Source organism: Colletotrichum paranaense (genome assembly GCF_030867605.1).
Source record: "Colletotrichum paranaense strain IMI 384185 chromosome Unknown Scaffold_3.1, whole genome shotgun sequence".
NCBI lineage: Eukaryota > Fungi > Ascomycota > Sordariomycetes > Glomerellales > Glomerellaceae > Colletotrichum > Colletotrichum paranaense.
This window is the reverse complement of record NW_026848961.1, coordinates 1,035,262-1,061,287: the sequence shown is the minus strand read 5'-3', so window position 1 is coordinate 1,061,287 and position 26,026 is coordinate 1,035,262. Positions and strand designations below refer to the sequence as shown.

The 26,026-nt window shown below is 51.4% G+C and overlaps 10 protein-coding genes across 10 annotated transcripts; 4 read left to right on the top strand and 6 right to left on the bottom strand.

The window, feature by feature from the left end:
- Positions 1-1,623: 1,623 nt before the first annotated feature.
- On the bottom strand, positions 1,624-3,139 carry CPAR01_03896 (methionine aminopeptidase; the record flags this gene model as incomplete). Its single annotated transcript, XM_060488181.1, has 4 exons — positions 1,624-1,680; positions 1,736-1,822; positions 1,875-3,052; positions 3,097-3,139. The coding sequence occupies 4 exons, from the start codon at positions 3,137-3,139 to the stop codon at positions 1,624-1,626; spliced, it is 1,365 nt and encodes a 454-aa protein (XP_060352387.1).
- An 846-nt stretch (positions 3,140-3,985) lies between these two features.
- CPAR01_03895 (uncharacterized protein) lies at positions 3,986-4,354 on the bottom strand (the record flags this gene model as incomplete). The annotated part of the gene is made up of 1 exon (XM_060488180.1): positions 3,986-4,354. One exon carries the CDS (start codon positions 4,352-4,354, stop codon positions 3,986-3,988), a length of 369 nt encoding a protein of 122 aa, XP_060352386.1.
- A 2,437-nt stretch (positions 4,355-6,791) lies between these two features.
- On the top strand, positions 6,792-7,993 carry CPAR01_03894 (uncharacterized protein; the record flags this gene model as incomplete). The annotated part of the gene is made up of 3 exons (XM_060488179.1): positions 6,792-6,915; positions 6,974-7,634; positions 7,732-7,993. 3 exons carry the CDS (start codon positions 6,792-6,794, stop codon positions 7,991-7,993), a joined length of 1,047 nt encoding a protein of 348 aa, XP_060352385.1.
- A 708-nt stretch (positions 7,994-8,701) lies between these two features.
- CPAR01_03893 (uncharacterized protein) lies at positions 8,702-9,418 on the bottom strand (the record flags this gene model as incomplete). The annotated part of the gene is made up of 1 exon (XM_060488178.1): positions 8,702-9,418. One exon carries the CDS (start codon positions 9,416-9,418, stop codon positions 8,702-8,704), a length of 717 nt encoding a protein of 238 aa, XP_060352384.1.
- Positions 9,419-11,115: 1,697 nt separating this feature from the next.
- Positions 11,116-12,470, bottom strand: CPAR01_03892 (uncharacterized protein; the record flags this gene model as incomplete). Its single annotated transcript, XM_060488177.1, has 2 exons — positions 11,116-11,814; positions 11,868-12,470. The coding sequence occupies 2 exons, from the start codon at positions 12,468-12,470 to the stop codon at positions 11,116-11,118; spliced, it is 1,302 nt and encodes a 433-aa protein (XP_060352383.1).
- A 1,028-nt stretch (positions 12,471-13,498) lies between these two features.
- Positions 13,499-14,511, top strand: CPAR01_03891 (uncharacterized protein; the record flags this gene model as incomplete). The annotated part of the gene is made up of 2 exons (XM_060488176.1): positions 13,499-13,540; positions 13,951-14,511. 2 exons carry the CDS (start codon positions 13,499-13,501, stop codon positions 14,509-14,511), a joined length of 603 nt encoding a protein of 200 aa, XP_060352382.1.
- An 877-nt stretch (positions 14,512-15,388) lies between these two features.
- On the bottom strand, positions 15,389-16,633 carry CPAR01_03890 (uncharacterized protein; the record flags this gene model as incomplete). Its single annotated transcript, XM_060488175.1, has 5 exons — positions 15,389-15,817; positions 15,876-15,988; positions 16,042-16,228; positions 16,290-16,363; positions 16,423-16,633. The coding sequence occupies 5 exons, from the start codon at positions 16,631-16,633 to the stop codon at positions 15,389-15,391; spliced, it is 1,014 nt and encodes a 337-aa protein (XP_060352381.1).
- Positions 16,634-19,878: 3,245 nt separating this feature from the next.
- On the top strand, positions 19,879-20,215 carry CPAR01_03889 (uncharacterized protein; the record flags this gene model as incomplete). Its single annotated transcript, XM_060488174.1, has 2 exons — positions 19,879-20,103; positions 20,168-20,215. 2 exons carry the CDS (start codon positions 19,879-19,881, stop codon positions 20,213-20,215), a joined length of 273 nt encoding a protein of 90 aa, XP_060352380.1.
- Positions 20,216-20,962: 747 nt separating this feature from the next.
- CPAR01_03888 (uncharacterized protein) lies at positions 20,963-22,760 on the top strand (the record flags this gene model as incomplete). Its single annotated transcript, XM_060488173.1, has 4 exons — positions 20,963-21,471; positions 21,700-21,998; positions 22,116-22,373; positions 22,681-22,760. The coding sequence occupies 4 exons, from the start codon at positions 20,963-20,965 to the stop codon at positions 22,758-22,760; spliced, it is 1,146 nt and encodes a 381-aa protein (XP_060352379.1).
- Positions 21,686-22,940, bottom strand: CPAR01_03887 (uncharacterized protein; the record flags this gene model as incomplete). Its single annotated transcript, XM_060488172.1, has 4 exons — positions 21,686-22,289; positions 22,350-22,551; positions 22,663-22,831; positions 22,917-22,940. The coding sequence occupies 4 exons, from the start codon at positions 22,938-22,940 to the stop codon at positions 21,686-21,688; spliced, it is 999 nt and encodes a 332-aa protein (XP_060352378.1).
- Positions 22,941-26,026: the final 3,086 nt, after the last annotated feature.

Below are 26,026 nucleotides of genomic sequence, written 5' to 3'. Positions count from 1 at the left end.
ACCGCAGGGAGCGCGCTGTCTGGCTCGGCTTGGGGCCTCTTACCTCGCCTAGCTGCCTGTTTCGGGTATGGCCCGCATGGACCGCGTCAATGGAGATGGAAAACGTCGGAGACGAGGGGGGAAGGGACGGGATGAGGCCCAGCACCTCCCAGGACGCGGGCTGGCCGCCGATGTGAAATCGCTGGTTGCATGTGATTGGCCTAAAGGTGGATCCGCGGATGAGCATTTGTCGGTTCTCCTCTTCCGTTTCTCGCTGACATCCGTACCGTTCCCGTTACCCAGCGGAAAGCCGCAAGAGAAAGCTAAGTCGGCGAGTAGGAAACTGGGCCCAAGCTCTTCCTCTCTCCCGCCTCTCTCTCTCTCTCTCTCTCTCTCTCACACACACACACACACACGCACACACACATCCATGGATGAATACTTTTCGCCCAGCTCGAGAGTGTGACGAAGAAGGGACGACGAAAAGCAGGTTCCGCCAAGGCCTCTTCCTGCTACAGGCCCGGACAGCCGACCCGCGGCCGACGCCTCTTATGCTACCTGGATATCCGAGGTGGATATCGGATGAAGCTGTCATGCCCTTCTCCGTGCTTCTGGACGCCGCCGATCGGACCCTTGGAGATGCGTGGATTGGCGGTGGAGAAATAAGTGGGTATCGCAGTTCCAGTTCGCCGACCAGTGAACGGTCGCGCCAGCCAAGTCTTGCTCGGGAGCGAAAGGGAAATGCCTATGAGTGGTCGTCGGTTCTGGATCGGCCCATGATCTTGCCTCTGCATGCCTCTTATTGACGCCATGCTGACACGTCTCAGCCTCAAGTGGCGCAAGGGTCCTCTCTAGCCCCATGCTTACTAAGGCAATCGCTGGGTTCCGTGTGGCTCTACCCACTTCGCCCGGCGCCCGTCTTCATCTGCGGGTTCCGATCGGTTTCCATTCCGGGCTCGTTGTGATGGCATCTGACATCACCGCAGACAACCACTAGATTCACACAGACGGTGACGGAAGCCTTCGATCCGCAAGACCATCGGCCATAGTGTACATCGAGTCTTCCGTTCCGGAACATTGTGTCGGAGCTGGTCTCCACTATGATTTGCTCCGTTGTGCCCGGCTACGGGACGGCATCCCGTTATGGGGCCGCGAACGACTGTCAACTCAAAGAACGTTTGAATTACGGGTTAAGAGAGGGCTGCGAGCATGCTGGCGTGGCAGGCTCTGGGTTTTGCCTAACGATAGCAGAGTGTAACATGCAACATACGGATTCGAGTAGACACATCTAACCATTATGCATGCTTGTGATAGTACCTCAGCGTTCTTGAGCATTGTGCGATGTAATCCCGATACATTGGCGCGGGAAAATCGCCGGCCTCCCGAAATGTGGACACTCACCGTGCCCTGGAGACAGGCTTAACGCTGTTCCCAAATGCCGCGTCGTATACATCAGACTGACGTTCGATGCCTTTAGCAATGGTTTAAGCAGAATTCACTACAAGTCGTACACTCTCGCCAAAGATTTGGGCACGGTCATGTTGGATTCGATTGCTTGGATTTTTAATGTATATCTGAACGATAGTCTTGATAAGTGGAAGGAAAACCCACGACAATACCTATCCTTGGCCGGTTTCACCCCGCCTAATAATCCTCTCCTCGGCTGATTACTTCCTTCACGTTTGGCCTGAGCAGGATGGTCTGGATGGTGTGGGTTAACATTGTCCCTGACAAAGAGTAGCAAGTTGTTACTTACGTGCTCGAACTGAGCTGTATAGGAGCCCTTCTTATCACACAAGGGCGGGTAAGCCTCGACAATGCCGCTGGCAACGAGGTTGTTCAACTGTTATTCGTCAGCTCATATTCTTCAGTCAGCGGTGGAGATGCCAACTTACACCAAGAAGATACTTGTCCTGTCCTAAACGGTCCAGATAACGCCGGCAGAAAGGCAGGGTGCCAAAGTTCTTGTTGATGACGTTCAACAGCCTCTTGGCCGAATCTAACCGGAGCGCGGCATGGCCCTCTCCACGCTTAGCGTAGTGAGACACCTCCATATCTTCCCTGACATATCCATTGCCCGTGCTACCAAACGTCTCGACGGCGAAAACATCACCCTCCTCCATCTTTGTCGTGTCGTTGCTCTTGACGATAGGCACGCTCTTGGTGCCGTGGATGCTCCAACGCTCAATCGTGTGGCCGTTGAGGTTGCGGATCGACTTAACGGGATACGTCACGCCGTCAATCTCGCACTCGTAGCTCTCCATGACCTCCTGGATGACACCGCCGACATCGCCCACGCGGACGTCGATGCCAGCCTCCTTAACACCGGCGTTGGTCGCGTCCTTGACGGCAGCGAGAAGGTTGTCATACTGCGGCTCAAAGGCCATGGTGAAGGCGCTGTCGACGATACGTCCGTTAACATGCACGCCAAAGTCGACCTTCATAACGTCCTCCTGCGAGAGCACCATCTTGTTGCCGGCGTTAGGCGTGTAATGCGCCGCGCAGTGGTTGAGGGACAGGCCGCACGGGAAGCCCATGCCGCCCTTGTACGCGTCGCCCTCCTCGAGACCAGGGTGTCCCGTCAGCGCACGCACGCCGTCCTCGATGCCTTCGGCAATCTCGGTCAGGGTTTGGCCGGGCTTGATGTTCTTCTGCGCCCATTGGCGAACCTGGCGATGGATCTCGGCGGCCTCACGATAGTCTGTCAAGAAGTCGTTGTTGAGGTTGTCGAGGTGGCGCTTCTCCTCGTCCGTTGTGCGGTAGAGGTTCTCGTCGCGGTACTCCTCCTCCTGGCCCTTGGGGTAGTTCTTTTGGGGGAATAGCGAGGACATGAGCACGCGGGGCGGGTCGGACTGGGCGGTCGGGGACTTCTTCTTCTTCTTCTTTTTGTTCTTCTTCTTCTTCTTGGCCGCTCCGCCGGCGGCGGGTGCCGTCACATCCTCGCCCTCCTCATCCGAGTCGTCGCTGTCGTGGTCGACCCCATTTCCCTCCGCGGGCTTCGCTGCCTTGCCGTTCGTCGCAGGCTCTCCCACTGTTGGAAGGTAAAAATCATTGATTAGCATAAGGTTCCGGACTTGATGGGCGAACAGCCGGTAGCTACGGCGAAGAGCGCCATACCGTTGAGCTTCTTCAAAGCTTCTGTGGGAACTTGGGCAGCCATCTTGGCATACTAGATTTCGCGTATGATGTGAAGTTGGTGGTGGGAGCAACACAGATTTTGAACCCCACCTGGTAAACGCAACTGCGCGGGGTAAGCCCCCGTAAGTCGTTAACCGGGGAGTTGCCCCCTTTAAGGGATGCAATGTCCAATCCCGTTTCACCTGGTAAGAGCTTTCCACAGGCGCGGTGAAAAAATATTCCCTAAACTCGGGTATGGAGGTAAATAGCAGTCACCTGATTCGTCTTGTCCGAGCAAAACCGATCGTCTATTCTCAGGTCTTGAGTCGCAAAATCCCCCAGGGGCAATAGGAACGGTTAAAAAAAAAAAAGAGCCAAGTCTGCGGCCAAGCGGTCCACCCCCCATCAAAAACCACCATGGGAGGCGCGTATTCTTGCAACTCTGGCCTTGCTAATTACAAGGTTCCAGACGCCTATTACCCGTGGGCTGCGACTAGACTGCGGGTTGCACGCGGCAGATCGTGGTTCAAGTCGGCTAAGTTTGCTTCTCTTACACGTCACAACGTCATTTGATACCCTATTTTTAGGCTCGACTCGCCTCGTCTTGCCTTATAAGTGTCTCGAACCAGGAACATGCAACTTTACGCACTTCACTCCTGCATGGAACCATAATTGCCTCCAATGATTTGTACCGATTTTTGTTTCCTCTGCAACTTCAGTGAATCAAACCCCCACGATCTAAACCGACTTGAGCGAGTGACTCGAGGTAAATACAGACTTGAGACGACACCTTCAAACACAACTTTTGCCGTGAACCCGAGATGACAGCCAATTCTGCTCCTTTAGTCGACCCCTTCAGACAATAAGTGTAGTAGTCGCTGCCGCCCAGTTAGTTCACAATGCACCGAGCAGAGAGGGAACCGCAGTCATGGGCGACACCGTAGTCGCAGCATCTGCCGCTGGGCGAGCACTCGTAAATGTGGTTGGCGATCCTCTTGCTCGTCACGACGTAGCCTCTGTCGCGGCTCCAGACGCAGTTGCCGCAGACGGTGAGTTGCTTGTTCTTGCTGTCGCACTTGCACCCGTTGTAGTTGCAGGCCCTCTTCTCCAGACCTGGCTCTTCCTTCTTCTCCAGTATGGCCACGGGCTCGTCCGTGTCAGCCCGCGCGGCTACGGCATAAGGTTCATCCTGCTGGGCGACGCTGGCCTGGGCGGCTGCGGCGAGGAAGAAAACGGTTAAGGATGTGGCAAAGCGCATTTTGGGCGAATTTCTGAAACATAGAGTTGGTCAGTTGTCTTTCGAATCACGAGGCTTTGATAGCTGGGCTATACCTTTGTTTCTGTCAATTCGCTTGAGGCTCACGCAAGATTCAACAGCTACAGTTAGCTGGGTTCGAGCTTCTAAGTTGAGATGACTATTTCCTTAACTTTTCATAGCTTTTATAAGCTTCTTAACAATACTTCATAATTCCATGCTCTGGCTTCCAAGTCGGTTCATCAAGCTTTCGATGCAAAGGGGTAATATCATGCCCGTCTTACTATTCCGAAGAGATCAGCATAGCTGAACGGTATATATTGCTCATTTTGATTCAGCTGAAAGACATACGATCACAACATTGTGGCATAGCTGCGGGGTTGATAGACAGAGAGAAACACCGGATTGGCTGCCTTCTCAACGGTATGTGTCTAGCAACATGAGGGACATGCAGCTCATTCTTCTACGTATGAGTGCGTAGTCTCTGTTAGCCGTGTTGCTGTACCTTGATTGTGCTACCACCCGGCTGCGTGTATCGTCTATTCATGTATTCCAGTGCGGCTGGACTTGCGGTGACTTTCGAAGGATTCTTGTGATAGAGCCCAAGCCAATGAAACATTGCTGTAATGTTGCATTCGAGAAGGTGTGGTTAACCAAGGATAACATTCGAAGCTACACACTAAACTAGCCAAGAAGCAAACATAAGCTTGACCGCTTGAGAGGGGAAATCGGGCTAGTACTGATGTTAGTCTGTCCAACGCGAACCCTTGTGGATATTGAGGCGACAAGTGACAGCCTACAGTCCTTATTCGATGACTTTTAGATGGTTCTGTCTTTACCCTCGCCGTTGCATGATCTCCCCTATGCTGTTGCTCCTCTTCACATTCCGAGCAAGTATGGCAAACTGTGTCGAGTATACCTGAGACACCAGCCAGCAGGTTATTTTAATCTTGCGGGGTAGAATCAAAGTGCTCCAATGATACATAGTCCATACCCTTGATCATGACCTACAGTCGAAGCGCTTTGAATCGGTCAAGACCTTGGCATACCCCCGGAAGTGTCCAGAATGAGAAGAGCCTTGGTGTAACATGAGTCAAACCTCAAGCTGCTACGGTGCATACGCAGTACAACGTGATATCCCAAGTACGGCCGAGTGAGCACCATTTCCATACAACTATGTCTATTTGTGAGAGGCTAAGTGCATCCCAAGGTAAGTTATATCAAATAAATTGGTTTCTACTCACTGAACGTGTGAGGACCGAGGTGGATTTCAATTCCTACATATTACAATGTCCTACCTGGCCCAACTAAAAACGGAGAGCCAGTACGTGCATACCACACTCATACAGTCGAGGTACACAGGCCAGCTTACGAGCCAAATAAGATTGTAAAAACTCGAAAAGTATTGGTGACTTACCTAGTCGAGAAAAGGAGCATCGATAACAAGACGTTACTTATCTATCAACGGGTTACTCTGCTCTGAGTTTTAGTTGTGCTTACTCCTTCCACAAAACATAAAGGGGTTTCTCATTAGCTCAAACTGCCCTTTTCAACTTTGAACCCAAAATTTGACTCATGCATCGATATGCCATGGTCCAGGATGGGTAGATGATCAACAAGGGTTGCTATGCCTTTCTACCATAGAATTCGCCTATCTATGTCTTTAAAACAATACCGTTCAAAGATGATCATCTAAGGTAGATGTAACAAGCCATGGTAGAACCTTATTTCCACTAACTAAGTAGATATTGTCCACTCAATTGTGTATTTTGGGCAAAGACCGAAAACTTCTCGTGGTACCTATTCGAAAGTTCTATCCTGCAAGCAAAATGTTGGCCATGAGACAATGATCAACTTAGCCTGTCATGGATATATCACAGTCTGAATCTTAAGTTCCAGAGACCATCGTTCCATGCCCCGAAACTGCAAAAACATTGTGGATATTGTGAACAGATGGTGGATTCCTAGTTCGTCCTGTCATTTAGAGAGAGTCAAGTCAAATCTCAGACCTTCAAAGCACCAAAGAACATCTGAGGACAGGAGAACTAGAGATATTCAATGAGCCTCGATATTTTAAACCACTCCCATGTGACAAAGACATCGCCAATATTTTCTTTACTCCAGGAGAAATTTTGACGGCAATTACACCACATCTTGTCAATGATTGCCTTTCTTTATTCTTCTGATTATGCTTTAATCCCATCAATTTCACATTAGACCTTTGGGGATTGATGTTCATGCACATCTAGCCATAGAGCCTTGGATATTCAAGCACTCTCGAGTCTCAAGCCTTCTGGTGGCCACGTTCAGTGCAGACACTTCTAGGCCAAACTGTCCCCGTCTCGAACTCGTGAGGACATCATCTTAAAAGCCCGGGCTGGCCACAAATACTTCATGGTCTTGCGCCTCCACGTCCCGGTGCTCCCGAGAGACTCTCACGATGGCCTTCCACGGCCAGGGTGCCTTCCCCCATCAAAGAAGACCCATCCAGAGGCAAGAACAAGAGCGCCCTGTAGACTGCCAGAAGTTTCAGGCCCCATCCTTCTTCGAAATCAAACCCCTAAGTTCGTTCCTGGACTTTCCATTTTCCCAATCCACTATCAGCTTACCTTCACCCTCAAGGTAGCTGTCGGCACCCCAACATCCATCAACATTCGAAAACCCACGCTCGAAGCATCAATATCATGGAGGGCAAAAAGGACATCAAGGATTGTGTCCTCTGCGGTAAGGCCTGCAAGAAAGCCACCCGCAAGGATTTCTCCTGTGGTTGTGATCCCTACTGCACCACCTGCGCGACCGCCTACCTGAAGTCGTGCATCTCGAAGCCGTTCCGCAAGCCCAAGTGCGACGGCGGCTGCGGATCCCAGAAGCCCTTCCCCGATCTTTGGGCCCGCCAGTTGCTCCGCCGCAAGGAGGCTACGACCTACTTCGACCTCGCCGACGAGGCCGATGAGGTCTCCCGCAACGCCGCCTTGTACTGCCATGACACTGCCTGCGGCCGCTACATCCCGCTTCGTTACCGCTTCGGTCTGAACAACGTTGCCGGCACCGTCAGCGGCACTGGTACTTGCCCCTGCGGAAAGCTCACCTGCATTGGATGCGGCGACAAGGTTCACCAGGGCGAGACCTGTGCCGAGGTTGAAGCGCGCTGGAAGGCGGAGGGAAAGCTTAAGGAGGAGCTTGAGCGTCAGAGTCGTCGTACCATGGAGCAGTTGACCATCAAGCAGTGCCCGGTCTGTGGGTCCCCTGCTGAGAAGGCTGATGGTGGCTGTAACTACGTTCAGTAAGTTCCTTTGCTCCATGTGGAAATTACTACTTTGGCGTTGTTTCTTCTTATTTTTTGAGCGGCTACTTATTAATCTTCTTGCGCGGGTGTTTAGATGCGCGTCTTGCGAGAACACCTTTGACTGGGACGAGGCAAGCGTTATTGACCACAGCAAGTACGTCGACGGCAAGCCTGGCGATGACAAGCCCGAGGGCATCGAGTCTCGAACTGAGAAGTCTGCTTATGACAACTTGGAGTCTTTCGAATTCAACCCTTTCGAGGACAAGCCCGCCGAGAACGAATTCGCAGAGAGCAACGCCGCCAACGGCAACTCTTCCGAGGCCATGGCTATCGATGAGCCTGCCGAAACTATGTAGCCTCCCAGCCTAAGTCGGCCTATCGTCTACAAGACTACAGCTCGCATGAAGGTCAAACTCGTTCCAGCCGACTTTTCGTGCCGTGAAGGCAGAGACAAAGATGCAGTGGAAGCTACTTGTATACATGTTCAACCACCGAATGTGAGTTATCGACGTCCCAGGTATATCTCGATGCATATGGTCACTTCCCCCATCTTCATTCCGATCAAAGACTGACAAATTGTACGTTCAGGACGACTCTTGATGGCTATACGGCTGTCTGCCCTCCTTTGGCCGCTTTTGGCACTTACTGAATGTCCCAATTCGAATCAATTACCAGATCATATTGCTACATGGCAGTGATACGGATTTGCTTGTCGGCATTGGACGAACGACCAAAGTGGTAGATAGAGAGGCAAGAGCAAAGAGGGGTGGTGGCTAAGCTGGAAGAAGACTGAGGTATACGGGCGGATCGATGAGAACTCATGAAGGACTGAGGAAACTTTCAGGACAGAATGGTTTAGTTGGTAGAAGTACCAGTAAAGTTACAACAATCAGAATCCCCGAGCTCATGATTAAGGTACGCTGCTCAATATGCCAGACCCCGAGTAAACCCGCGCTTCCCAAATGCAAAATCAAAATATCAAATCCCACCACCTAAATCGAAACTGAGAAGAAGTCAAGTACCTGGCCTCTCCTCGTCTAGGACATATCCCGAGCACACTTTACTCAGTTGCACTGGTCCCCAACCTGCACGAAGAACCCGCCGAGCCCAGAAGCCGTGAATGCAACATTGATATCAACGTCAACATCCGCATCATTCGCAATAGCAAACTCGAAGCTCAAACTCTCACGGCACGAAAAGCTGTTGACGACCTGCACGGTATCCTTGACAACAGCGTCATTCGCCACCTCGAGCGGCCCAAAGCTACCGACCAAGCTACCAGCAGCGGGACCGTCCAGCGCGCGCACGTTGAGGCGGGCGAAAGCGTCGCCGCCCTGGTCGATGGGAAAGCCTTGGCTAAAGGCGCCGACGAGCTGGCAGGGACCAGCGGTGGTGGGACCGACGGGGAAGGTCAGGACTTTGGTGACGACGGTGCCGGAGCGGAGGTCGGCGACGCCGAAGTTGAGGTCTGTGGGCGCGACGAGGCGGCAGCTTGGGGTTGAGGTTTGGCGGCGTTCGGAGGGGGTTGAGCGGGCTGTGGCGAGGCCTGCGAGGGCGGTGATGAGGATTGATGTGAGCTGCATTGTTGGGTTGGTAAGGGGGGTTTTGGTTTGGTTGGTGAGGGGAAGTTGAGGGGTTGGTAAGCTTGTTAGGCTGGAAGCGAAGCTATTGCTGATGGTGTGGATGAGAGGAAGGTGTTGTTGAAGATGAGGGAAGTATCCTGCTTTATAGATATCTTCATCTCGTCGTCCTCTTCGTATTGAAGAGGTTCTTCGGTCCATCACGATACCTCGTAGAAGGATCATCAACTGCTGCGCCCGGAATCTCACCAGGCGAAGGCGAGTTGAGAGACAACATCGCGGCTGACGGAGAGTGAGGGAGATGTCACAATCCTCCAGCATTCAGCTCTCGGATATCACAACGGGCACCACGAGGCCAACATTCGCAAGTCATCTACCAAGGTAGGGCAAAAGAAACCGACTCCGCCTCACTAAAAGCCTTGCGGAGACTTTTTGTCGTAGCCTTTCTTGGAAAGACCAAACCCTATACGATCTCCCTGCTGAAATAGCCGTAAGAATCGAATCTCCCAAAAAATCCCTCCGCTTTTTTTTTCTTCCTTCCATGCGGTTTCCTGCGTTGCGTTAGCTGCTGCTTCGCGGTAAGTGAAGAAACCCGGGCTGAGGATCTCACGCCCGTCAGCACGCCCTCCCTGCTCGGTGGGTTCGTTGCTCAGCCCTGCAAGATCGAAAGCTGACAACGAAAAAGGCCAGTCAGATTCAGCCGGGAATTTGAAGAAGCTACTGCCGGGCTAAGCTTACAAAGCTACGCCCTAAGTGACTTGCTTAGGCAGCCTGCCTTTCCCCAGATTTGCATGTTCTAAATATAAGCTTAGCACTTTGACAGCCTCCACGGGAACATGCATTCTCCAAAAGAGGTAACGAGAAGGAGAGGTCTAACTAGTGCCCATATACGGCTAGCTTACCAATACCTACCGTGACAGAAAGGCTCAGGGTTCGCGGCCGATTGGATAAACATTTCGTGTAGGGCGGAGCAGACTTTCTCGTGACCTTGGTATATATACTAAAAAGCTGGGCTCTTGAAGGATCCGAGTTTTGTAGTGACTTCATTCGGGCCGGTTGTGAGGATCATGGGTATGAGAACGAGCCTGAGAGCTTTGTTGGCGATGAATTTGAGACATTTTGTCGTCAGCAAAGACGATAACGAGAGAAGTTTAGAAATCAAGGTCATGTCGCCGTCCTCTCATGTCAGGAGCGACACCTAAACGAGCTCGCGAGCTCGAAGACCAGGAATCTGACTCTTCTCCCGAGAAGGTGTGGTGTTGAGCGAAGGTGCCGAAGGCTGCCGGAAGGATGCAAGGTACCGACTCAGCCGATGAGATTGGCAGTGCCTTATTTCATCTGACGATACGTTTTAGGTATTTCGTCGTACTCGCAACATTCTGCTTATTTCCGCATTGGTCCCAGAATGGCGAAGGAGACGTAAGACGGGTTGTAACCTAAGAGGCCTCAAGTTGTGGCCGGTACGAGGGACAGCGGTAGAAAGTTGTGCCCGAGTTTGGATGATCTGGCTGTAATCAAACCTTGTAGCTCCCTTCATCTCGTCCATGGGATGAGGCACCCGTACTCGTCGAGTAGATTCAACCACATCTTACCACACTGGAACGTAGTCATCGAGGAGACCCCAGGTCTGTCGCCTTGTCATATGCAACCTGTCCTGCCATGAAGTTGTAAGATGTGATGTGTGCTGCAGGTATCATTTAGTGGCTATGCTGATATCAATCCTAACAAAAAAACAACAACAAGAAAGACCACTCAGCAGCTTGCCCGCGGTCATCTACGCACCACGCAGCACGGCCTGGATCCGTAACCTATGAGTATAATCATCCCCAATTCTCGGAGCCTCGGCGGAGGATGGACCGCACTGACCCGTCCACGACCCAAAAGAAGCCTTGCCGCTCCTATGCTCGTTCCTGTTCGCTCAACTTGCTCATCTGGCTAGCCATGCTCAACCCAGTGCCCTTCCTCGTCTCCAGTGCCCTGGACCACCTCTTATTTTCGTGAGCGGGAGGCTTTCCGGACCCGTTGAGTCCGAGAATCTCCATCAGCTCGGGTATTTCGGCGTGGTCTCGCGTGGAGCGCATGCGGTGGCACCACGTCACTCTCTTCTCCTCCGGCTCAAAATCGTCGCCACCCTCTCCGTCGATGCCCTCCTTATTGTCGATGCTGTTCTTTTTCGACGTCATGGCTTCCTCGATCTGCCGCTCGGCGTATGGCGTCGAGACGGGCGTGACGAGCTCGAGTGGTTCAAAGAGAAACTCGCCGCCAACTTGTCTGTGGTCGCCCGATTTTGTGGCTAGACCGCTCTTGACCTGCTTCAACCCCTGGAATACGCTCTCGGCGGCTGATTTGAGCATGGATTTGCGCATGTAGGCCGGTCGAGCTCCTAGCGCGAGGGTGCGCGTCATGCCCAAGGTGTCGAAGAGACGTCGCGTAGGATCGGTGTAGACGGGGAAGGGGCAGCCCGTCTCCTGGAGGTACATTTCAATCAGACCAGGGTTGCCGCATCCGACGACGGTAATGAACGTGCTCATGGGAAGACCCAGCAGAGCGTCGGGGGTTATCGATTCGGAGAGAGATCGTAGGAATTCCTGACAATTCTTGGTAGGGTTAGCAAGGAGAAGAGTTGTGTAGGGATTGGTTGAAGACTTACGCCGCAGAAGAAGTGGCGGATGAAGATGACGAGGACTCGCCTCGCGACATTGCGACCGGTGTATAAGCTCTTGAACGTGTGGCTCTTCCCATGACGATCTAGCACTACATAGTTCTCGATCTTCTTCAGAATCTGGGGCGTTGGCAGGTCGTTATTGGTAGAGATTTCGCCCTCGAAGTCGGCGGGCTTGGTGTTGTCAATTTCTATCGAGGTCGCGGCCGTATCAGCGCCTTGAGTCGTAGAGGTCCTTGGCGACCTGGTGCTCGTTGTCGTGGCGGTGTTTGGTTGTTGTTGTACAGACTGGTCGGTGGGCGGCAGTCCCTCCCTGGCGTCTATTGATGTCGGCCGAGGAGGTAGACTAGGCTTCGGCTCGTCCCCCGTCGCATCTTGACCGTTCGACGAAGACAGTCCGTTTGTGTCCTCTGCGCTCTTGGGCTCCGGAGCGGCCTTCAACTCCTCGGTTGTTGTCGTAGCATTGGGCTCCGCGGCGTGTGTAGCTGTCTCCGTGGAGTCAGATGCTTTCTTGGCATCGCCGTTCGTCGGGACAGAATTGGTGTTGGTGGTGGCAGCCACAGCTGGAGGATCTGACGGCACAGCAGCCATGACGTCGTAATTTGGGTGGGTTTGAGCGATGTTGGTTCGGGACTTTCGAATCGCGCGCAAATGATGTTCGGTGCGATTTGGGACTTTGGGTAAAACGGTCTCGATTATGTATGTAGCGGTTATGAGACGCCAAAAAAGAAACAAAGCTGGATTTATTGTTTTGATGGCTAAGACTAGACTAAAGGCATGGTAGACAGACGATGGGTGGTCTGGAAGGAGGCGCAGCAGCTCTCAGTGGCCAGGATTGTACTCGTAATGGCTGAATACCAAGGAACTGGGCGAGAGAAGGCACCCGAGTGGACTGGGGGGACCAGAAGGGAAGGGGAAAAGCATGCCGCACCACCGTGGATTGTGGACGGCTTCTCGAGACTCAGCCAGGCTCCTCCTGCCCACTTCACCTATCTGGTCCCAGTTCCTCTCTTCAGGTTTTTTTCAACCTTGTAAAGTTTGCTTTTCAAGCCTCCAACTACCAATTATCACCAACTACACGCACCGTGCCACCCCGACGTCGATAGTGGCCGCGCTACGATTAGGTGCTGAGCATCTCACGGCAAGTAAAGGGTCGTTTTTTGCGCGCGGCTTGCAGCTGGTTGGCGATTGCAGGGTCCAACTTGAGGAAGGGGGGAAATCAAGATGCGAACGCCACCGCCAACGGATTTCTCAATCGAGTTGGTGATTGACGGCAGTAAACCGGGAATCAGGGGACTAGCAGCAAGTTTGCTATTGCTCATTTGCCAAGAGACGTTAGGTTACCACGTTACCTTAGTAAGGTACATGAAGCTTCTGCAAATGCTACCCAAATGCCACCGGAAAGACCCTGATCTTGACTCTTGGGTCTTGATTTCCACATCGTGTCTTTGAGCCCCCTGCCTCCTGCATCTCTGTCTCCAAGTGTCTGTCCACAAATACTGAACCGTCCATAGCCCAGAGCACAGGTGCATCACTGCATACGTACTCACAGCAGGCTAACTGATGAGTTGGAGGCCGCTGGCCTTAGCTCCTTAGAAAACGCGTTGTTTCATCCGCGTATGAGGTCATGGTGGAGGGCCAAGGCGTTTGTGCTCATTAAGGTATGGTCAGGTTTCTGGGCTCTACCAAGCTGTACTTGAGCCTCATCAAACGAGTCTTCTTTTGATGAAACATTAAAAGAAGACGTTTGCTTAATTGCTCAAGACACTACTTATCCATCCCGTCAAACATGACTATATGGCTTCACGTGGTTTGAGGTACAGCAAACTCTTTGATAATTGTTCTGATTATCCAAATGCTTCAATCGAAGACCCGTTACCCCTGTCATGGCTCGGACATGGGACATATGGAGCATCAGAGAGAAAACGACATGGAGGAACTCCGGATGAGGAATGGACGGCGCTCTATTACCGGTTCCTCCGCGTATGAGTGAACATTTACCCACCTTCACCGTCGCTCACCTGCCGTGCAGAGCTGGCCCGTCTACTCTCATCTAGAACTTCACTCCGTAGCGGTAGGAACAATCTCTTGCTCGAGGCAGGCCGCAGAGCCATCTGCATCCTCATTTCCCCGGAATGAACGAAACAGGGCCACCGGAACAGCCACCGACGTAGACCCTGTAAGTGCGTGCTGCGGACAATTTCTTGAGATTGATGCTATTTTTACCTCTTCAGCCCCAGCAGGAGTCCCCGCCCAGGGACCAGACCACGACCGTCCAGCGTGCAGAATCCGCTCCGGGGTCCGGGCCTGCAGAAGACTCCAGAGGCATCGGCCACAGCGGACTCAGCACCGGAGGCGGGGTGAATTACGCTCTGAGCTTGAGTCTTGCCGACCTCGAATTAGTCACTTGCGGCATCCCACATTGGCTTGGGTGCAGGAAACAGCGACTGAAGTCCAGGGCAAGAGAAATGTGGCTTGTGCTTCCTCAGACTTGTTTCTTTCCTTTGCAAGCCACGACTCGGCCGGATCCTCAACGACTCGCTCGACGACCCCCAACCTGTCACACCTGCAACCTTCAACTCAAGTCTCGACCTCATCACGGACTTCTTCCGGAGATATTCTCCCCCATTAGGTCGGAAAAACTCTCTGCACATCATACTCCCCCGGGATCATCCCATTGACCGGATCGCTAGGGGACGGCTCGTCATGTCTAGCCCACCTTCCTGCCGGAATTCGATGGCATTTCTCGCAAAGATGTCAAGGACGGCGTAACGAGTGCACAGATGACTCCCTCTTCTGGCATATACTTCGCAGAGATCCGATGAGATAGAGCTGTTGCTGTTTGATATGGAGATTGTCCAAATTCAACTCCAGAAACCCCATCGAGGCGGCCACGATCAACTGCTTAGCTGAAAGCCAACCTGGCTGATAATTAGAGATATCGAGCTAAACAGCCCAATCCTCCCCCGTGCAGCAAGAGTCTGGATTGATCCATAGGAGAATCGCCAAAGTATGTGTTTCTATCAGCCAACTGATGCGTACAGCAGCTTGGGGGGGCTTTCGAATACAGTCTGATCTGTCTTAGCACATCGTCTAGAATTGGCAATTTCAGGCGCCTTTCTGTATGTCGCGCATCTCGAAACGATCTCACGCACGAGACCGACTCGCCAACGTCGATATCGGAAGATTCTGGCCCTTCGTACTATTGTGCCTTCGCTCGACCGAAACAACTCCGGTGGCTGGCAAACCTTGGCAACTTGTCAGTGCCTCCTGTCCACTGGTGCAAAGCCAGTACAGCCGGCATTCACTTTGCGACTTTCAGGAAAGGCGCTCATCTTGTCAGAACCAAAGCCAATCATTTCTTCCTTGCCCTCAAACGCTATGTTGCGCATGCCAACGCCAACTCCGAAAACCAATTGTCCCATGTTCCCCCGTCCCTGTGTGTCCTGAATCCCTAGACATCTGTTTTCTCTCAAGATTCCATCTTTCCCTATCATGGCTGCTAGCCCTCAAATCCAGTGTGGGTATCCCGGTCTGTCTGTTCGCACCGTCGCTGCGCCTGGCTGCAGGGGTACAATCTCCGTCTCGACTGCGTCGACTTCAGCCTTCTGAGGCAACTCCTGCAACTCTCGCTGCACTCTCCTCTCCTCCTGCTCCTGCAACAGCATCTTCTTGACTCTTCTCATCTTGACATAGATGTATATCGCGAGTGCGATGGTCAGAACGAATGTTGCGCCAAAGACAATGTTCTTGATGGTGTTGTTGCTGTTGTTCGACTTCTTCTCAATCAGGAGGACACCGAGGTAGACGAGAATGATCTGCTTCGGAAGCGTCAAGAACGTCGACACAGCAAAGTGCCAAAACTTCACATCGCATGTCGAAAACACCGCGGTCGAGAAATGGGACGGAATGACCGAAAACCGAATGATGAAGACAATCTGTTAGGTGTCAGTCACACAGTTCAACTACACAAACTACGCATGCCAATGAACATACCCAGAATCCGCCGTCGCGAGTCAATCGCGCCAAAGCACCATAGTTGAGGTTAGTCCTCTCCAGCTTTTGGGCCTTGCGTCGCAAGGTGTACTTGAACGCAAACCAGGTTCCAACTGCAGGCCGAGTTAGTGATCTGGTCATACGTGAGGGCTTATGAGCGGCGTACTCTCTCCGATGAAAGTGCCGGCTGCGACAATGGCAAATCCAATCCACAAGCCGTACACCACACCGCACAAAAGAGCCACAATCTCGTGGCCAAAAAGGGGCGGGAACGAGATCAGCACCAAGATGGCGATCGGAATCAAGAACCCTCCGGGTAGCGACCGGACCTTTTCAGAAAAGGGTCTCAATTTCTACGATTGCCGTACATGTTAGTGTATACATCTTCTTCGCTCTCCATAAGATGCCAAATACCTCAACGACCTCATCATGATGAAGACTGATAAAGACTGTCGCCACAATGATGGCTATGCCCAAAAGGTGAAATGCTGCACGTCGCCCAGGTCAGTTTCCCCTGTATTTTCGATGCCGACTGGATGATTCATACGGATATACTTTGGCGTCAAGAAGATCTTCTTCCAATTCAATGGCCTGTATTCGGTATCCTCTTCCTTCTCTCCTTGCCGTTGTACGCTTCCCGTTCGGGCCATCTCGACGTCGGGCATGGTAGAAACTGCCGGCGACTGTTGGTGATGAGAATCTGATTGTTCAACAACCCGGCTCCAACGTCGACGAGAAAATATGCGACCAACAACCATTTTGATGAGAGCGGGCAGAATGATCAGGGGGGGGAGGAGAACACGCACATCAAGTAGGGAGACGGCGGGATCTGAAATCAATGCGAAACCGGAAAGCGGAACGCACAGCCACCCCAACTATCGGCCAAAGGAGGCAATAGTCAGTGCAGTGGTCCAGAAGTTCCTCGAGTCGTAACGCTTTATGTCACTGGGTTGTTCCTGGAACATAAGCCTTAATTCTCATTAACGCGGATGCAGGGCTACGGGAAAATCCCCCGCACATCCTCCCTCCTTTGCACTACCGCAAATGAGGATGTACGATGCACCGGGGGGAGGATAAGGAGATCCAAAACGGAGTTCGACTGCTCCTCTTTTTCGCAATGGGAACCTCAACGTCATGTCTTGTGTGAGAATTTGCGGTTTCGCGCACGGTAGACGTATCACAATACATACGGCCATCACCAACACGTGGCGGGCGGCTCTTTGCGCGGTTTCAACACCCATGGCCGATCACCGACCAACAAAGCGTCGGAGATCCAAAAGGCACCGATAACGAAGCACCCCAAGCTAAGTCACCCCCACGCATCCGCCGCGGCCTTATTTCGATATCCAAGTTTCATTCAACGACTCGGTGACCACGGCCCGTATGTTTCTCCCAACGTGGTTGGATAACGGGGGATGTTTAAGCTTGCGACTGGCCCCAGACAAGACTCAACACCATGTTACCACCACCTGTCGGACACCAAGACAGAACCCCTCCGAGCTATCCGCAGTATGAGCTTGGCCGTTTTCTCTCTCGCCTATCGTGCTACAGAGTTGGGCTCTTACGCTTTCCTCATCAAAGTTACATTGACAAGAGAAAACTCTACTTACCCCAGAACCTAATGCCTTGGCTGGACCTGACACTCGAGGATCAAGCCGGCTAGTCTCCCGGTGGTCCTGGCGGAAGGTTTAATCGCACGGGATTCGGCAGCCAGTCAGGTTTGGGCTACAGTAAGCATCTTTTCAGCTCGAATGTGTTCTTCCTCACCTCTAAAAGCCCATTGTTGGTCTCATCCTGCGGAATCCGACATTCTGGGAGACGGATGGACGACATTATGTACACGGGGCTCTTGGCCATCTTGGAAGGGCTTTGGAAGGGCTTGAGACGGGCATGAGTCTTCTCAACCAGAGTGCCAGAACTCCCTTTTTTCGACGTTCTCCCCCAAGGGCGCGCGTGCCCGAGCCTCAGAGTAGCTGCGAGGCCTGCAGCTGTTGTGCTGTCGAATCACGTTCAACCCAGTAGCCCTTTGCTTCCCTGCATGGACAGACAGGCATTCTGTTGCCCACAAAGTTCTTCGCGATCGATAAGAGTGCAGGTTTGACATGCAGGTCTTCAGGTAACTATCATCCTTGCTTCCATTCCTGCGCTCCTTCTGGGACTTGTATGTATCTTCCAGCCGTATGGCAGGAGAAAGTCAAAATAGCTTATTTATGCTGCTTGAAAGCTCTTTCTGGCCCAGCGGACCCTCCCTCTCCCGATGACATTGACAGCCTGTTTTGCGTCTCGGCGAGCACGTCATGACTGCGAAGGGTCTGAACCGGAGCTTTCATTCCCGGTCTCCGACTCCAGCTGCTCGGAACGCGAGGACGAGCTTCTTGCAACATTAGATACGTGTGGGCTCTTGATCATGTAGAGGCTTTATTGTGTATGCTGCACTTTGAGTACTCTTCCAGGTGTTCCAGGTGTTAAGACTTTGGAAAGATGCACTTGTTTCTGCGGCGGACATGCAGACTGCAAGCAAGCTTGCCATGTACACAAGGACGAAAGGATGGCAAGCCCACGTTCAACGGACGCCAAGAGCATCCGAGCCACCAAAAAGCACACACTACACCAAGGGAAGCAACTTGGCTCCCGGCCGACGGGCCGCTCTCTTAGCGTTGCAGGTGTGGCTTTTCGCTTCCCCCTTGATGTGGCAAACATGACTGCGGGTGGCTACTGTGGCTTGGCGTATGGTGAGGAATGCGAATTTGAGGAGGTCATGAGACATCGTGGAGTTTGACAGCTATTAGCTTCTTGGCTTTTATGATGTTTCTGCGCCTAGGTGTCCAGCTTCAGCTTCGTTCAGCTCTGTGTCAGAATCACCCGAATCATTTCCAACTTCGGTCACCGTACCCACGAGCTAGTCGCAGGCGATGTAAGGCTTGTCGTCGGGGTACCTAGAAGTCTTGGTGTGAAGCCTGTTTTGACTCCCTGGCGATCTGAAGGAGGAGATCATCCCGTTTCTGACTTGTCACAGTGGCTATCTTGGCTGCTTACCATTGTCGTTGGACGACTTGTTACGTGATAAAAGTCCGAACGTGGAGATCAACCGGGCTCGGCGTCGTCGGCGGCGGCTACACCCGCATGCCAACTTGTTAGTCCGTGTCTTGGCCTCCACCAGAGAGACATTTTAGCCTCCCCAGTCTACCTATGTCCACGTTGAGGCTGTTTCCGGCGCGGGGCTATTTTTCAGGGTCTTGTGTCTTACCTACCTACTGTGGCCACTTTGATCAAAAGCTTGCTTGAGTTTACGTAGTAGTTCGGTCGGTTATACGTTGCCACTTGAGTGAACTATTAACATAGCGGAGGCGGCTGCGGAGACTCCGCGTTCTTGTTTCAATGTTGGTCTGATAAGCTACGCCACGAGGTGATAGGGAGTTGAAGCTTTGCGGGGCCAGATATAGGATAGGCTTCTTGGCATAGGTACCGGTCTCTTAGGCTAACCTGCCGTGCGTGATAGTCATTTACTACAGCCTGCTATCTATTACTGACTCGTCAGTTGTAATCGGTAATCTTCGGACCTCAATATCCGCCTTGAGGAGAGGAGGGTTTTCGTCCCCGTGAGACTTGCCGATCATGAAAATCTTGTAATGAGGTTGTCAGCCACAACTATCCTCCGCGAGATCGTCAGACTTTGGTCTGCGGATCTTTGCCTTCGAAAGTTAGCTGCGAAGGAGATGAGCGAGAGAGGGAGACGGAAGACGGGGAGATGTTACGTGAACAGGTTGGAGATATCGACGGGCTTGGGGTAGAGCTTGGGTCGTTGATGTGCTTGGGGAATATCTATAAAGACCAACAGTCGAAAGGCCTTCTTAATCCATATCTCTAGACTTCCAAGCTCACAAATTCTATCATTTGATCACTACATCCACCAAGCAAGTCCTACTTACACTCATCTACCTTGTCCCACAACTGAAATACCTCGCCCTTCTCAATCCAAACAGACGAACGTTCTCCTCAAAAAATGCACTTCTCAAAGACCTTCCTCTCCGTCGCCGCGCTGGCCATCTCCTCAACGACAGTCTTCGCAAACCCCATCGCGCAACCGGCAGCGGCGGCTGAACAGCTCGAGGACCGTACTATCCTTTCTGCAGAAGAGACCGAAGTCGTCAAGCGCGCCGCAGAGATCCTCGAGACCCGCCAGGGATGGACGTGTTCGTTCTTGGGCGATAAGGCTTGTCAGGTTAAGGTATTGTTTCTGACGTGGATCTTCATGGCTCGTTGATGGAATTTCGCTGACGAGTTTGCTGTAGTGTTTTGGGTTGAAGGGAACTGGTGGATACTGCAACTCCAAGAAGTAAGTTTTCGTAAATCTTTTCCTCGTGCCGTGTTGTGGCCTTGATGGTTGTTGACTTTTTGGACAGTGTCTGCACTTGCTACAATTGAATTTAAACACTTTAGGCCTTGTGGGGTGGCGAGGGGGAAGGTGAGGGAGTGGGATATGGATGCTTTTCAACAATTTGAGGTCTGAGACCAAAGATGAGGAGGACATTCTGGAGAAGACTACGGAAATGATTGGATTCCGGGCTAGGAACCCGTTTGCCAGGTATTCAGGGTGGACCAAATCCTGACCTTATTGGTGCTGAGTAGCCTGAAAGGTAGCCGAAAGGATCTCATGAGAAAAACTAAAATCAAGATAGAAAACTCAAGAATATGTTAAAGAGCTTTTGGGCCATGGAATCGTACTTGTTACTCATGAAATTTATTTTCCTTCGATAACAAGGTACCTGAGCCTAGCAGTCGAAGGCAGTTCTCTTCCGCTACCACGGAACTGGAGAACTCAAAGTTTGCCCACGAATGGATTAGTCTTTTCTGATATGTCCATTTTCTCTCGAACTTTTGTATTTAATTGGTGACTTCATTCTAACTAAGGATAAGGTAGAAAGCATTCGGAGATATAACCAAGTGCGACTAGATTATCAAGCCTTAGCCTGCGTTGAAGTCCGTAACACAGCAACATTCTGCACAATAGAAACATCTCCCTCACGAAGCTTCATCAGATTCCAAGATATCCAACTCACAAGGAATTGGTACAATTCACTGGAACAATGTCTCAGAATCCCACATCAAACTCCTCGGCTAAAACCATTACATCCTCATATCGTTACATGGAGCGATACGGACATCTTGCACCTCCCCGCGAAAAGCCCACCCACGAATTTGACGACCTCGAAGAATCCATCTCTGTCCGAACCAACGATAATTATGTCAACTGCTTCAGACTCGTCGCCGCGAGCAAAACCACCTCAGGCACCGGATGTGGCGTCCATATACATGCGTTCACCGACGATTCGGAATGCAGAGACGTCGCCATGAAAGAGAAACGAGAGGATGTCCAGGTCACTGTCGCGCCAAAAGACAAGCTCGCGGACGAGGTCGTTGGCGAGATCATGGCTATTTCGCTGGGGAATCAGGGATGTATTATCATTCTGGCGTATTTCAAAATGGCTGATCTGGGCTTTGGCAAGGATGATGAGTGGGTGAAGGTTTCGATGGATAGGGAATATAAAGAGGATGTGATACCGCAATGGGAGGACCTGGAGGAGTGGGTTGAATTGTGAGAAAGTAGCAACCGGTGGGCAGATGTAAGGCTTCTGTACTCCAGGCTCAAGTCATATCTGACACAAGGAGTAAACGTTGATGGAAAATTGAACCGTAGAGGCGGATACCGACCTGTACACAGACAACGTATGATTCGGAAGAAGCATATACTATTGATCCAACATGTACAAAATCTTACATCAGTCAAGTAGAAACGCAACTTGGAAGACTCATAATCCCCTAGCTTCTCCCGAAAGTCTGCTAGATCTCCCGTCGAAGACATCTCCTCGGTGCCACTTTTTAATGTCTTCCTCCGTAACTGTGCCCCCATGATGAATTTGGATATCGTGCCTGACGCATATCCCATCACGTTCCTTGCCATCAACCACGTTCGCTTTGCTTTGCTGGAGATCATCCATCCCATACAATTCGTCCGTCGACCCTTGCCAGCTCACACCGTCCCCGAGCCGTTCAAAAGACCCCTCGAGATCGATTGTGTCATTGGCGGCGGCGGCCCGCTTGCGGTTACTCGCTTTACCGATGGTGAGTGCGTGTACCTTGCTGGACCTCTTTGTAGACGAATCTTTGCCGCTGGATTTGCCCCGCGAGGTGGAGTAATGATGTCCTGATTTCACAACGCTCACGACGCCACCAAAAAAGCGCCTGAAGAGAGACGCACAGGGCGGCAGACAGGCGCCGATGATGTCGAGGCAGACTTCAGCGGCCGATGCCGTGTAGGGGAAGATGGTTGTTTGGCTGACGTTGTGCGCTATACCGGGCACCGGACGGAAGATCCAGAAGAGAAGCGGTCGGGAGATGGAGATGAGGATTACGCTGGAAAAAGTCAGTCATTGACTCGGGGGAAAGCATGGCTTGATGAAGGTGTTTCCATACCTGCCGCCGATCAAAAAGATGCCTGTGAGTGCCGCTTTCTTGGTCCGTCGCATTTGAAGCCTCCATATCTCGTTGATGGGAAGGACCATGGCTATGATGTCGAAGAGGATGTTCGGGAATAGAATCCCTATTTTGCTGATCCCCATGCAGCTGCCCGGAAGCGACTTATCCCAGTGGTACTCCACAGGTAGACACGAGAAAGCTGTGCGTTGTGCAGGAATATCAGTACTGTCTCTCGTTCGAAGATGGTTACTGATCGCCGAGGTCGAAAGCCAAGGAATAACGAAGGAGTCTCCACTAGAAGATAACTTACTGCTGACAAAAATCACAGCAACGAGCCACAGCAAGATTGCAATCGTCGTTCCCCATACCCAGCACCGCAAAACCTTTGAAGCTGAGAAAAGGCGATAGTACATCGCGAGGACTGCTATCTTGGCGGCCGAGCATGCTATGCAGTGTATAATGTCGATGGCCAGAATACACTAGATCTCACGTGTCAGTTACTTGGCACAGAATCGCTGAGGATTGCAAAGAGTCTGGTACTTGCCTTGAACAGAAGGGCCGTACCGCCAGGTTGATTTTCCATGACATCTTGAATGTTGGTCCCAAGACCGAGTGGAACAGCTAGACTAGAGCGTTAGCTTTATTGCCTCGAAGATCATCGGGATAACCTTACCGGCAAGTTCAATAGCAAGCAAAGCGTGATTTGCCAGCTTTTATCCTTTGAGTCAGTTTGTTCCACTTTGCGCCATGTCTCATATTATTTCAACGTGAGTTGTGGCGAGTACTTACCAAAGCTATCAAAGAAATATGAACATCTGCTGTCCATATTGCATGTGGTGTCCTCCATGAGGCATAAAGTCTGAGCAAGAAGAGAACAGTGGCTACAAAACTCAGTACTCCGTGTGAGATAGTCAGAATCCCAGAGATGTCGTGATCCGAGTGGTATGCGATGGACACCATTGTGCAAGTGGGAGTCCAAACAAATTGGATGCAGGAACATCTGGTCACACAAAGTGAGAAAGGTGAATGCGGCTTGCCGTCTGGGCTTCATCCATCTTCGTCCGAGCACCGGGAATATGCTTTGCAGATATAAGACGAAGATAAAGGAAATTCCCTTGCGGCCGAGAAGTTGATGTAATCGGACCTTGTGCCTGCCTCTGGGTGTGCGACAGGGGTGGTATGCATCATGTTAGCAAACAAGCGAATTGGTGTTGCTGTTGGTGCCGGCGCATGAAGTGTTCTGGTTGGACGTCGCCATCAGGACATGGATGAATATGCCGAACTAAGTTACTAAACCGTTGGATCGCCGGTGGCAGTTGGTAAGGAGGCAAACATTAGCAGTGATTGCTGCCCTCTTGCCTCGCTCTCATATTCCCTATCTAGATGATATCGTCACGGGTTTGTTGGGGCTCAAATTGATTTCTGACATTGAATCGCACTTGATGGCCAGATGGTCAAGAGGTTCGAAAATGAGGGGCTGTCAGCCGCTGATTCAGTTGGTGAAGGTAAGAGTGGCAAGTTCGCAACACCTTTGCAGTAGGCAATGAGACATACGAGGAGCCGCGTCTGAATAAGAAAGCTTTGGCGCCCCGGAGTCCCGGGCTAGACCTGTCCCAGGAGGCCATCGTCGTCAGACCTTTCCATGCCTCATGCATGAGCCAGGGGATGCGTCCAATGAACTCCAGTGCCCACTTTCCCGCCATCTTGGCAAAACGAATGGTCACTCGAAAACGTGGCAGGCTCGATATGCCGGTACCGCAAACATGAGCTGCCACTCCCACCTAATGCTACCTTACCATCGAAATTTTCAATACGATTCTTTGACTGGTTCCTCAGCCTTGGGATCCCTCAGTCTTGGGACGATCGCTCCCATATCCCCACTCCAATCTAATTACATGTTCGCTCACTGTTGATGTGTTTGCTAGAATACTAAACCGTCAATGGCGCGTTAACCCCAAGGCATCCCGGAACGGAGCCCAATACGTACGTGTTTTGCACAACATCTTGGCCGCTTAAGACGATAAAGACAAACATAATCGTTTCCAAGTTCTCTACAAATACATCACCAGGAGGAGCATATCCTCAATCACCCCAAGTCTTGTGACTCTCATCATTGATAGTCTGACTGTCTGACAGGCATGGGTGCAGCAGGCAAAACTGGGTGCAGGTAGCAATGGCCCTACATAGATTCCCAGCATCAGACCCTTCCTTCTCCAGGAACTCCAAGAAGGAAGGAATTGAATGTTTTCTTTTTCCTGGAGAGAAGAAAAGTGGACCTCGCAGTGGACCGCGAGCATCCATCATTGAGATACGTCTCTGCCTGTGCCCCTTTAAAGTAACAGGCAAAAAAGAAAAAGGAAAAAAAGGAAAAAAACAAAAATCCACACAATTGATAGTTGAGATACCCGAACAGTGCCTGGCAAGCTTCGTCAAGGTAATCAGCAACTCGGGCATCTCGATTCGTGGCCGGTGCTAGAACAGGTAGCTTTGGCTTCCCAAGATCTTTTCTGTTTCAAGCCCTTGCTTTCAGTCCGAAGATATCAAAGTAGCAGGCAGCAGCATGCAGCTAGTTACTAGGCAGGTCCTACTCTATCGAGCACCTTGAAGAAGAACTTGAGTTCGCAGACGTCAATTTCTTCCCTACTTCATTTGTTTCTTCTCGGCCGGAGCTCTCGAGACCGTGGCAGCTGACACAGGTTGTCTGTAGCTTTCTGCAAGCAAATTGGTCTTGAAGTTAAGGTCAACATCCAATCCATATGGCTCTCCATTTCCCTCAGGTTTCCGGCTTGTTCATGATGAGATCGTAGCAGATAGATCGAGGAGAGGGCAAAGAGTATTCTTATGAAATTTCCATTCGTGGGAGCCGGTGGCTGTAAGATCTGTGACAGCAGCTCTTGTAATGCTGAATATCCCGTTGTCTGATCTTCTTGTAAGTACAATGATGAGCCAGCTCTTTAATTAGAAGCCGTTGCAGGTTACCGAAGAGCCCTGAGTTAACCCAGACAACACTGAAGCCACATTCTTTGCAAGTTATTCTGTTCATTGTTCTAGCTAAGACACTTGAACTCGTATTCCTCGTTGCTTCCTACTTATTGATGCAAATTCTTTTCTCCAAGATTCGCCAAATTTCACCAGTCAAGTTCCTCTTAATGTTTCGTTTTCCACGCGCAGGAGCTAGGAGGTAAGAAACGCGAACCAGTCTGGGCTGCAAAGTGATACATCCTATCTACTTTGAGGCGCAAAAGCAATTGGCTTCGTGCATTCCCATCCTATGTCTGAACAGACAAATGTAATCTCTATCTGTCTCTGCAAGTATGTATTCGGTCGGCCTCGCTAATGATAACAGACTTGGTTTCATATGTTTCTCTGCTTATTATTTTCCCTGATAATGCGAGTAATGCTCCTGGCCTCGGAAGGTGGGGGAAAGCGCACAGTCGATCAGCGTCGCATTAGAGGGCAGCAATGACTTCGAGAACCGACGCTCAGTAGCCAGCGAACGTATCATTGAACAGCCCAGAAATCAGATGTCTCTCTTTCTGCTCAGCTTCGTTAGGCGTCGCATCCTGGTCAAGCAGGATACCGAAATCAGTGCGCGAGCTGGCTGTCGAGTTGGTACTTCAACTGGCCGGACATCGTCTATGACAGTACTAGAACACCGTCTTTTATTTTTTCAG